At 41.1% G+C, this 12,412-nt stretch overlaps 1 protein-coding gene across 5 annotated transcripts; it reads right to left on the bottom strand.

Moving 5' to 3' along the window:
- Window positions 1-7,051: 7,051 nt before the first annotated feature.
- On the bottom strand, window positions 7,052-12,137 carry LOC311495281 (uncharacterized protein). 5 transcript variants are annotated; one of them, XM_084554677.1, is made up of 7 exons: window positions 11,485-12,137; window positions 9,661-10,673; window positions 9,444-9,520; window positions 9,096-9,273; window positions 8,915-8,991; window positions 8,499-8,623; window positions 7,052-8,381 (listed from the first exon to the last, which is right to left on the bottom strand). In XM_084554677.1, exons 2-7 carry the CDS (start codon window positions 9,760-9,762, stop codon window positions 8,011-8,013), a joined length of 930 nt encoding a protein of 309 aa, XP_084410803.1. In that variant the 5' UTR covers window positions 9,763-10,673; window positions 11,485-12,137; the 3' UTR covers window positions 7,052-8,010. The 5 variants fall into 5 exon arrangements, 2 of the variants coding, with proteins under 2 accessions (XP_084410803.1, XP_084410802.1); XR_014699316.1 differs by lacking the exon at window positions 8,915-8,991 and having other exon boundaries at window positions 9,096-9,520; XR_014699318.1 differs by lacking the exons at window positions 8,915-8,991; window positions 11,485-12,137 and having other exon boundaries at window positions 9,661-10,929.
- Window positions 12,138-12,412: the final 275 nt, after the last annotated feature.

Genomic DNA, 12,412 nt, shown 5'->3' with positions numbered 1-12,412 from the left:
GGACCGCAGCTGAAGTCAAAACTGTGGCGGTGATGTTCAAGCAGCGAGCACTGGAACCGTATTGTCGGGCACCTTCCATATCTCCAGCCATCTTCCGGTCTCTGGCCTGAAAAGGACCAAATCATACTGAAAGTAGTTATTTTCAATTTCAGGGTATCTTAAAAGTACCACTGCAGTTGTTGTCTTTATTTTCACTCCATTCTTCCTTTCCTAGACACACAGTTTTCTTCACATTTGTATTCTAACACTTTGTTAGAATATGTTTTTATATGTATATATGTTTTTTTTTTTAACAGTGACCAGGAAATGTCATAACATATTAGAAATATACATAAATTGTCCTCATTCTACTATTTCTTTCATGTTTTGTACTTTATCGTTTCATTAGTTTGAAGTTAATGTACAACAAAGTGCAGGAATCTAGTAGACTAGGTCAGCCTTTAGTAAGACTGTTCTTTTTTTTGCTTACAATAATAACAGAAGCTTGGCACATGAAAGACGTACATCCAAGAAATTCAGAACTGCCCCACAAAAACTCACCTTGACAGAGAAGATAAGAGCAAGAAGTCCGAGGCAGCAAGGGTTTGAGTAGACCAAGGAGAAGAGGACACCAGATGATGTGGTCCTTGGGGGGCTCAGTAGTGACGTTCACCGCGGAGTACTGAACCACTGTGGCCGGTGCAGTGTGTCCAGAAAACCCATCATACCCTCTTTCCTGCGATGGAACAGATGCAGTTGGATAACTTTGGAGATTCATGGCTCTCAGCTCAGATATACTGTAGCTTGGAGGAGAGAGGTCAGCAAGTATTTAAGAGTCACCGTCGTGTGTGGATTTTCTTTTTATAATTTTTTTTTTTTTTTTTTTATGTTAGAACAACGTCACCGGTGGTGAACCTAGATTTGTGTGACGCACTGACCAGAGTTGTTTTTGATTCAAATTTTTCATCCGTTTGGGTGTTTCATATTAATTGCAATTTAATTTTATGCAGCTTCCTGAGTGATTTTACTTGTTACAGTTTACGTGTAAACAGGAATTATTGTCAGGTTATTCTTTATTTTTTGATTGTTTTTCTGTTCGTCTGCTTGTTTTTTGGGTTGAGAGGGGTGGGCTCGGAAATGCATCATGTCAATGAATATGAATATGTGAATATGTGTATATGTGTCTGCTGGATCCATTTGTGCAACATGAAAAAGTTCACCCTGACCACACACTCATAGCAGAAAACTTTTTCCACTTCTACAGAAAACCACAGGGGTTAGAGTAAACCTCCACTGTTTATGGTGAGAGCAAATAACACATATTAAAATTAACCAAGATAATGAAGTAGACAAACAAATTTGGATTAATACACTTCAACAGTGAAGGTTTGCTGGTACATTTTTAAATTTTCAACAGTTGCACCCTGTGGTTACAAGGAACTGGTTCTGGGTCAGTCTTTAGAAATGATATTTATTCTGCAAGTAATATTACAGAATAAATGTAACAAGTACCTAAACAGGATGTGGCTCCCATCAGGGTGCCTGTGTAGATATAATTGATGAAAATACCTGAGGAGTTAATCAGAGTTTAATAACATGGTGTGATACTAACTGTTACAAAATGTACAGTAGTTAAGAGTGTGTTCTGCTTAATGTATCTTACTAACCACAGAATATTCCAGGCCATGCAAGAACAGAAGAATGTCAATAACAGATAAAGGAAGGGGATGCAGCGGGTCGAGATGACCCAACGCTAGATTAACCGCACGTTCATATCAGGGAAGAGAACGTGTTCTCTGTTAAAGTTGTTGTGTGCAGGCACTCACTCGAGGAGACGGAGCAAGGATGGAGTCAGATGTTATCGCGTGAGTGGCAGGTGAAGAGGAGAGACGGGGTCAGATTACGAGCCAACCAGAAGACGACACACCCAAGTTTGCCTGCATCCTACACAACTTTCTGTAGTAGTATATTAGAACGGGGTCAGGGAAAGATAGGTAGTCAGACTTCATGAACTGACACGACTTTGTTATCTGTCAAGGACAGGAAGATTTGGCCCAGAGCTCTGTAAGCTTATTTCTTTGTGTTGCTTTTAATAAATTACTCAAACTGAGAAATAGAAGCGTGCAGTGTCGTCCATTAAACGAACGCGCGGAGAAGAGGAACGAGATCAAAAAGGGATTGTAAACGGTCTTCTCCAACACCTGTCAAGTTCTGGCAATGTCTCTGGTGTTAGTCTTCATCTAGAAGGTATACCCACACCCGTGATTAAATTTGATTTATTGATGTGCATTTCATACACTAATTGCAAAAAAAGACCTGTGTACCTGTTTCAACAAACTAATCAGTATCCTGCCAGTACACTTACTGCCCTTGTACACATACATTTTTATCACTGTCTTTTTAACTGCAACAAAACACACACACACTGCCACATACAGGTGGTGTAAAGAACTAAATGAATCCCCGTAAGAAACTGCGTCATTGCGATATACAATATATATTACTTTATATATTCAGATTTTAAAAGGTGTTCAATATTTAAACAATTAAAGTTCCCAGTTAATAAGGTGCATTTAATTTCAGTTTACAGTGTAGCCACTATATTTCATGCAATGTGCTACTTGTTCTTATTATGTGTAGGATGTAGGATATGTTAAAAAAAGAAATACCACAGGAATACTACAAACTGTTTTGATACAGACATCTTTATTGCCTGAGATACAGAATGTAATGATAGAAATTTTGAATATTGAAATATTTTTGCTTTTATCCTAGGGTGTTAGCAAGCGTAGACATAGGGCAGGAAGACACAAATATAGAGTCACAGCAGCACTCAAATGTGGCATTTACCAAGCATAACGAAACCTGTAAAAGGGGTTAAACACATTTGCCTTTACAAGCAGGACAATCATAGCAATAACCGCAGCTGAAGTCAAAACTGTGGCGGTGATGTTCAAGCAGCAAGCAGTGGAACCGTATTGTCGGGCACCTTCCAGATCTCCAGCCATCTTCCGGTCTCTGGCCTGAAAAGGACCAAATCATACTGAAAGTAGTTATCTTCAACTTCAGACGATCTTAAAAGTACCACTGCAGTTGTTTTCTTTATTTTCACTCCATTCTTCCTTTCCTAGACACACAGTTTTCTTCACATTTTTATTCTAACACTCTTTGTTTTTAACAGTGACCAGGAAATGTCATAACATATTAGAAATATACATAAATTGTCCTCGTTCTACTATTTCTTTCATCTTTTGTACTTTATCGCTTCATTAGTTTGAAGTTAATGTACAACAAAGTGCAGGAATCTAGTAGACTAGGTCAGCCTTTAGTAAGACTGTTCTTTTTTTTGCTTATAATAATAACAAGCTTGGCACATGAAAGACGTACATCCAAGAAATTCAGAACTGTTCCACAAAAACTCACCTTGACAGAGAAGATAAGAGCAAGAAGTCCGAGGCAGCAAGGGTTTGATTAGACCAAGGAGAAGAGGGACCAGATGATGTGGTCCTTGGGGGGCTCAGTAGTGACGTTCACCGCGGAGTACTGAACCACTGTGGCCGGTGCAGGGTGTCCAGAAAATCCATCATACCCTCTTTCCTGCGATGGAACAGATGCAGTTGGATAACTTTGGAGATTCATGGCTCTCAGCTCAGATGTAGTTCGGAGGAGAGAGGTGGGCAAGTATTTAAGAGTCACCGTCATGTGTGGATTTTCTTTTTATATATATTACGTTTGAACAACGTCACTGGTTGTCTGTTTGTTTTTTGGGTTAAGTGGGCTCAGCTAGGAAATGCATCATGTCAGTGAATATCTTCACCAATATGTGTGTGCGCCTGTGTGTGTATTCGTGTCTGGTGGATCCATTTGTGCAACATGAAAAAGTTCACCCTGACCACACACTCACAGCAGAAAACTTTTTCCACTTCTACAGAAAACCTCAGGGGTTACAGTAAACCTCCACTGTTTATGGTGAGAGCAAATAACACATCTTAAAACTAACCAAGACAATGAAGTAGAAAATAACAGGTTTGTGACCAAACAAATTTGGATTAATACACTTCAACAAGATTTGATTCTGAGCTACCTATCACCTTCGTACTACAAAGTCTGTCCTACTGAAATATGGTTCTTAAAAAACTCCTGCCCAAACTTTCTCCAACTCAAAAGACACAAACGTAAAGTCACTGCCTTCCACAACAAGAAAATAGCAATTCTTTACTCTGTATAGTACATAATTAGCCTGGTCGTCACCATCCTACGTTTCCGCCCGAAATTTGATTTCGCTCGGCACGTTAGTCTGGCCAAACTGCCCTTCTACGGTTCGCGTGTAACCGGGCCAATCAGCGAACAGTTGAGTGATGACGCAAAACTCGCATGCCGAGTTGCTTGTAGTCCAGCGAAGCTTGTAGTTCAACAGAATAGCAACCATGGCGACGGAGGAAGAGACGCTAGAAGCCATCCGCGAAGTTGTCTCAACTCTCGAGAGCATCACGGAATTAAAAGCAGAACAAGAGGCTTGTCTTGTCAATTTTATAAATGGCAAGGACGTCGTAGCTCTCCTTCCTACTGGCTTTGGGAAAACTTTGATTTATCAAATGGTCCCGTTAGTAATGGAGAGACTGGGGAGACCGAATGCTGTGGCTGTTGTTGTGTGCCCCCTCGTCGCCCTTATGGAAGACCAGGTTAGAGAGGCCAGGAAATTTGGACTACGTGCGGGTCAACTCGGTGTTGACGAACAGCGGAAGATCCTTGACGGACATATTTCGCTAGTATTTGGTAGTCCCGAAGCTTGGCTCCTAAATTCGAAGTGGCGAAGGATGCTAAACACGCCGATTTATCAACAAAACCTTGTTGGCGTTGTCGTGGACGAGGCTCATGTCACTTACAAATGGTGAGTCTGCATAGCATACACTTTTGTGATTAACTGAAACAAGTTCTATTATTATGTTGATTAAACTTTTCAAAGTTAAATTTGCTATTCGAAGTTTTGCTGCAATTTTAACTTTCGATTATGTTGTTCTCCATTTCTCTTTTATCCTTATCTTATGTAATCCTGTGTAGCTTGTGTGTTGTTGTATAGGTATAATGCTTATGTATGTGTATGTATGTGCAGTTTGTATATGTTTGTGTATAATGTATGTCTGATCCCTACACTACTTTGAACCTGAATTTCCCATTGAGCATAAATAAAGTTTCTCTTTATCTGTCTCTCTCCCTCCTAGGGGTCAAGCTTCCAAAGGCGACAACCCATTTAGAGAGAGTTTTTCCAAGCTTGGTGAGCTGAGATCCATCGCTAAAGCAGGTACGTTGAAATAAATGTTTCCTCTGTCTACTAGTGTTGGAAAATATGTAATTGATTTACTATTACAGGGTTCTTTTAGGCCAGTGGTTCCCAAGCCAATGCTACTAGATAATGTGTTACACTGTGCACCCCCCCCCTCCCCTCCCCCCCCACACTCCCCCCCACACACACACACTTAGCTTGCTTATTTGCATTTACTGCAGAGTTAGATTGCCTCCCCTACACTTGCATTCACTGCTCAGTCAGAATGTTGAAGTTCTCATTCAGAATGTCAGTTATGGTGTTGACAGTGTGTTTACTATGTTTATTTCTTTTATAAATTGTAGGTACCCCCTTTTTGGCGATGACCGCTTCTGCAGACATTCAGTCAAGAAGCAGGGTCACTAAAATTCTTCAGATGGACAATGCAGTTCACATTATTGCAAGCCCCAACAAAACAAACATCCGTCTCGGAATATGCCAGGTTCCTAAAGACAACATGAACTGCCTAGACTGGATTGTAAGGTGTGTGGCAGAGAAGGGAACAACCATGCAACCAGTGCTGATTTACTGCCCAACCATGCAGTTTGTCAGAAAGGTTTTCGGTTACCTGAAAGCTGAACTGCAAAGTCAAGCATGGGTTGACAGTGATCCAGATAGGAAAGCAGACAACCTACTCATTGGAATGTTCCACAGCAACACACTTCAGAAGTACAAGGACAGGGTGCTGTCCTCATTGAGAGGGGAAGGGAATTGTCGTGTAGTTGTGGCCACTACAGCTTTGGGGATGGGGTTGAATTTTCCTAATGTATCGCACATTGTGATGTATGGGGCTCCAGGAGACCTAGAGACTATAGTGCAACAGGTGGGAAGGGCTGGAAGACAAGGTCAGCAAGCACATGCCATCCCTTACAACAACCACCGGTATAGCAATGTTGATAAAGACGTGAAACAACTCCTCACTGTCAAAAATTCCTGTGTTAGGAAATGCCTCTATGCACATTTTGAAGAGGAACCCACCAATGTCAGCCCAGGTCATCTCTGTTGCACTTATTGTCACACTGTTTGTGCTTCCTCTGGCACATGTTCAGAGCCCACTCCAAACTACGAACAACCGTTAGAAAACAAACCAGTTAGGCTAAGGTCCAGAAAGGTGAATGACACAGACAAATCTGTCATTGCCGATTTGCTGGATGAATACAGGGCTAAGTTAATTAACTCCTCTCCGCAGCTGGTCACCTCATTTGCAGCTTGCACCGGATTCAGCCAAGAGCTAGTGGATGCAGTGTTGACTCATTGTGAACATATCTTTGACCTTGCATATGTAATGCACAACTTACCTGTTTTCAGATTAGAACATGCAAAGGAAATTTTAATGATCATTGCTGATGTTTTTGGTGATTTTGATCCAGATGTGCAATCTGGTTTGGTTGCAAGTTCCTGTGAGCCAGACCTTTACTTTAGCAACTATTTTGATGATGAGGACTTTAGTGATGCGTCAAGAAGCCAGGTCAGCTCAGAGTCAGACTACTAATTGTTGATAATCACTGTACTTAACTTTGTACATGTTTGTTACCCCACCTGCTCTGCACAAGTTAATGTGTACTCTACTTCAGACATTGTTGTATTTTCTGTGAAAAAAAAACAATACAACTACTTGATTGTAAATAAACTCATGTGTAATTATGCAAAGATATGTTTTTTTTCTGTGAAATCCTTGAATTGCGTATAAAAAAGGTACAAGGGATATCATAAAAAGGTATTCTTTATTTTACCTCAAAATATACAAAAAATATTGCCATTGGAAAAATACACAACTATAAATATAATGTTAGTGCAAAAATGTATGGCAAATAGATATGGCTGTGCAACAATAAAATCAATATTCAATATGGACAACATAAGATTTGGTAATATCAAGGTTAAGGGACGGAGAATTGGTAATATCAAGACTTATGTTCAGAGCAGAACAGCAACAAATATGTGCAATGATTGATTTTAAAAAAAGGTAATGAAAAAGGTATTTACAGCATGTGCTGGTTTGTGCAAATTGTCATATAAACATGAACTAAAGTGAATATGTACATAACATTAAACTATTTACATTCAGCTATTTACATTAATCTTTCCTTAAGGCTTTGGTCTTGTTTTCCAAAATAGCTGTGCATGTTACAGAGGAAGTGACCGAAACTCATCGAGCTTGGTACACATCCATTGCCATAAAGATTCGAATTTGACCTTGTTAAGAATGTTCCGGTCAAAGTTTGGGAAGGCAGTGAAATATCTGTCTGGTTGGTTCCTGAACAGTTCTTCCCTCTTGAATATGTCCACCAAGGCTAAAATGTCCCTTGTCAGTCGAGCTTGATGGTGGTTGCCACTGGGGAGAACCACCTTCAGCTCTCTGTCTGTGGTGTCCATCAAGGAAATTATGACCCCAATTGACTTGCTAACCCTGTCCGAGGTTTCCTCCGTCAAGTTGGAGCCTTTGTTCCTCTTAAAAGATTTGAGGAAATTATTGAGGTGCTCCAAGTGAATGTCCAGTGGGACATTGTTCCCCCTGCCACCCCTTCTGTTCCAGAACCTGTTCCAGGTCAGGCTATGAGCCACCCGAGGGGACTGTGTGGCATTAAGTTGCACTGTTAAAAGAAAAGTGCTGTAAGCATACTGTGAGTGGTTGTATGTCTTAAAGATTAAGAGTGCCACCTTATACAACCGCATCAGGCGCTCCCCGTCTCCCTCTTTCACTGCGTCTAGGAAGTTGGACAGTAGAAGTCCAAACCATAGTCTGGCCTCTGTGTGCTGTTTCTTGAAATCCAGACTGGTGTTGGAAGAGGACGCATCAACCGTCTCGGATACAACAAGACCATGGACCTTGTCTTCGTGGGTTGTTCTGGCCTTTTTGTAGGCAAACTCCCTTTTGCAGCCAGGCTCACGACAAGGGAACCGCTCCTTTTCCGCAGATGCGGCCCTGGCTGCATTTGTGATTTGGCCGACAGGTCGGTGATGTCTGTAGACATAACAAACTTTGAGATGACCTCAGCCACGGTGTCATGAAGCCAGATCCTCTTCAGTTCTACTGGGCCAAGTTGAATATGTTGTGGTATGAACCCATCTGGAGTGGCTGAAACAGAGAGAAAAATGCCGTAGCATCATACTTTTTGCATGTTGTAAAAATAAAAGAACAATTAATTAATTTCTTATAAAAACAAGAATTTAGCTTTTACAAAAGGTTACAAACCTGTGGGATCATCCAAGTGGAAATGCTCCATTGCTGCCGCCAGGAAAAGTGCTGTGGTGTCCATGCTAACAAACTGTTTGTATGCGTTGTACGCCGCATGTGGCCCTCTTTTGGCGTTGCTGCACCTGTAAATCAATGTTTCCATTAGGACAATAGCATATGAAATGTTTTTTAATTCGATATAATTCTTATTTTGATCAATTCATGACGGCGGGTATTAATGACGACGGGCTTTATTGTTTGTGTTTGTTCCCCCCAAGGCCAAGCGATTAAATCTTCATTTCGAACATGACCACACCAGTATGGGATAGACTCCTTGAGAAATATGAAGACTAGGATATTGAACTCATTGAAACATAGGATAACAATCATATGAAATTCATGTGAAATATACATAGACTGTGCAAGTGCTTCACCTCAACAGATTCATGTTTGCTACTAGTGTGCCATGGTCTTTGGCTGAAGAGTCACGAAAGAAGATTTTATGATAAATCTGTAATACAAAATGTCAGAAATTGACATATCTTATCTTATAATAGTAATTGTAGTAGAACCACTCTATACTACTCCTAAAAAGTAAGTAAAGGGGAAACACACCTCAAAGAGATTTTTCACAGCATGCCAATCTTCGAACTTCAGAAATAGGCCTTCCAGGCGCTCTTCCTCTGTTTCCCCGTCAGCAACATTCAGCTGGATGTTCCTGCTGTTAGCCTCTGTGAGCCTGTCACCCCCGACCAAGATCTTCTCCAAACCATCAGGAGTTCTGGGTGCATACCTAGAGACAAGTTAGACAATGCAGCACCTTAAACACAATCTGTTTCTTTAGTATAGTTTCAGATTAAAACTCTGAAGATTTACATTAAAGCTTTCCGTCAAGGTTTATATCTAATCCACGTGTGGGAAACGGGCACAAATAATCACAAAGGCATCTCGCCTGATTCTTACTCGTTTTGAATGTGCCGTAGAACGTCCATCAAGTCGCTAGTTTGGTTTTCGTTCTTGAACAGAAGACCTAGTGGGTACTGTGGTTTTTTTGAAAGTATAAAAACATATAAGGTGTGAGAAAAGCTTGAACTATAGCACTAATATTTCTGTGACAGCTTTGCATTACGATTTTCCAAAATATAATTCATTGGCTTAAATTTTAGGAACAGCAACTTACATGAGTTGAGGGCTTGGCCATTTCCTCTGAATATTGATTGGGAATGTGGTTGACAACAACACAGGCAAGGGGCTTGAATGCATCCAGGTGGTTTGTTAGCATAGTGACTTCCAGAGATTGTCGTCAGACAAGCAGTAATCTGGTTTCTTGTTGTCAAGGTGGAGTGAGGGAACTCTGTCGATGACACACATATGGTGGATCCAGTGTATTGATTTGTTTGTGTTGTTGGGAGACTGATGACGAGTGTGGATAAAAAAGTCAAGGTTATCAAAGAGGATGGAGTATGTGTGAGGTAGAGATGCGTGTGGAAGTGTCGAAACAGACAACGGTGCAACACCCAAGCTTGCCATTTGCCCATCTGAGAGTGTGCTAAATGTAAAATCACAGGCATCCACCGTATTGCTTGGCTCTTCAGTGGGGATTGGGACTTGGGACTGGGAGCAGAGGAAGGCTTCCAGGTCTCTTTTCATTGATGAAACTGGAAGCATGTAGAGTTTAGCAATCTCTTTCTGCTTCGTCACTGCACTCTGGTGAACTGTTGATATCCCCAGTTTGGCCAGCCGCGTGAAGACTGACTTTTTTGCCCCTCCATACAACAGTACCATGTCAACATAGTATGAGAGTGCTGACAAACCGGCGTTTCTTCCCCTTAAAGCTACTGAAGCAGCAGTGCAAATGTGGGGTGTTGAGTCTTTGGCAATTGTGGTGAACATGCTCAGCAGGAAGGGGGACAGCCGCTTGAGATCCTCATGTAGATTTTTAAAAGAAAAATCCACCATGTCATTTCCACTTGATCTCCATAGCATGAACTGATTCTGCTGACTGCACAGGTTGTGGCATTCACGATCGATTTTATTCAGCAGAAATATTTTCACCTCCTCCATCAGGACTTTGTTTAATGAGATGAGATGGGCAGCTGTGGGATAATTTCGTTTGGCCAAGTTTTCAATAACTCCAGCGACATCTGCTTGGCACATAAACGTCCGCACCTCACTTCCATATGTGATGAGGACCTTAAAAACAACAAAAACAAATCTTACATTATAAACACATACGTAAAAACACATTAAAGTTGTAAGGCCCCTTAAATACTCTCTTTTCCTAATTACACAAAGCTTTGTGATCACCATTTAGGGAAAATATGGAAAGGATTAATTATTCTTCACCCCAAGGTTGAGTAAGACCTGAGGGAACAATGAAAGTGTAACCTCCATGACTTTGGCATTCCAGTCACGAGTGGTAGGCCATTTGAAGTTTGTCTTCACATATCTATTTACCAATATACATATCTATCTACCTACATTAAGTTGTGCACTAAGTTGTTACATAGGCCCATCTGAATGTGTAGGCCTACATTAAGCTGTAGGTCTACACTAGCATAATAAAGCAGTGTTTTGTAATATAGCCTTTGTTTACATTAATGGGTCTCTTCAACAGAGAACTGAAATAAGCTATGCTAATTACCTACAGTGGGTCCCATTTAGAAGTGACCACTTCATTCACACTTTCCGTGATTCACGCAGCTGCTTACAACTTATAACTTAAACGTACAATGTATTACAACTTATAACGTACAACTTACAACGTATTACTTGTCGTTTTTTGGGTCATTGCACCTTCACGCGTGAGGTTCCGTGAGAATCACGCATGAAACCGGACAATTCCAAGTGGTACCCACTGTAGGCTACTGTACCTCTCAGACGAAGGGAAGTTGTAGAGCCCTAATACTGATGACATTTGTAATTTGGCTACTGATCACGACAGGTACAAGGACATTTTAGGCTTACATGAAGCCACATTTGAAAACCCACTTAGGTTACCCACCTTAGCCACACTGGTCCGTGCTGTTGGCTCTGTGGACCTTCTTGACTTTTTCGTCCTTGGAGTTTTGATGGGTGTATCTCGGTCCCTCTTGTCCGCCGAAGTAGCAGCTTCCTCGGGTGCCTCCTGTTTTTTCCACTCGCAAAACTTATCCATGTCGAGCTGAAACTTCTTACTCCATGCGAAGCATTTGCGACAAATGCGAACGATCGCAGAGGGGTGTTGTCAATAACTAAACCTAAACGCACAAGTGTACTACATGCATCAGTACTTGTCATGTTTTCAAATAAAAGTTTGCTGTTCCTTATTGTCCCCCCTACTCTCAAATTACCTTTACAAAATCGGCACATGTCATTAACAGCCATTATCTTATCTAAGAGTCATTTCCACCACGATCTCAAAACCGGTACAACATAGCCAGTGGTCTGTTTACTACTGAGAGCGGAAGTGGTAAGCGGTAAGAGCCTGAATTCCGGCGCACAATATACGTCATTACCAAACGTTGCTGATTGGTTAAGGGAACTCCAATGATTTTAAACGTCAATATAAGCATCCGCCCATTACGGAGACAGATTCCTATTACATTGGGCCAGACTTTCGGCAGACCGAAATCAAATTTCGGGCGGAAACGTAGGATGGTGACGACCAGGCTAGTACATAATATCTTTAAATGGCTTATATACACAGTGTCCACATCAAGTCACCCTTTGGTACGTATGGTTTTATACGTTCAGTTTTTATGTTCATTGTTAGGATTGGATTAACCTTCAGGTTTTCGTGCATACTCACACTCACCGTTACTCAAAAATGTAAAGTTTATTTTTATTTTTTTTTAAGTTGCCATGTGCCAATGATGCCTTTTGAAGGATTTGTGCAGTGCAGTTCTCAGCATTTGCTTTGCCCACACTCACATAACTATAGTGAAGGTTTG

The sequence above is a fragment of the Chelon labrosus genome (genome assembly GCF_963514085.1).
Source record: "Chelon labrosus genome assembly, chromosome: 11".
Lineage (NCBI taxonomy): Eukaryota > Metazoa > Chordata > Actinopteri > Mugiliformes > Mugilidae > Chelon > Chelon labrosus.
Note: the sequence above shows the minus strand (reverse complement) of the source record. Positions and strands in the feature narration are given on the sequence as shown.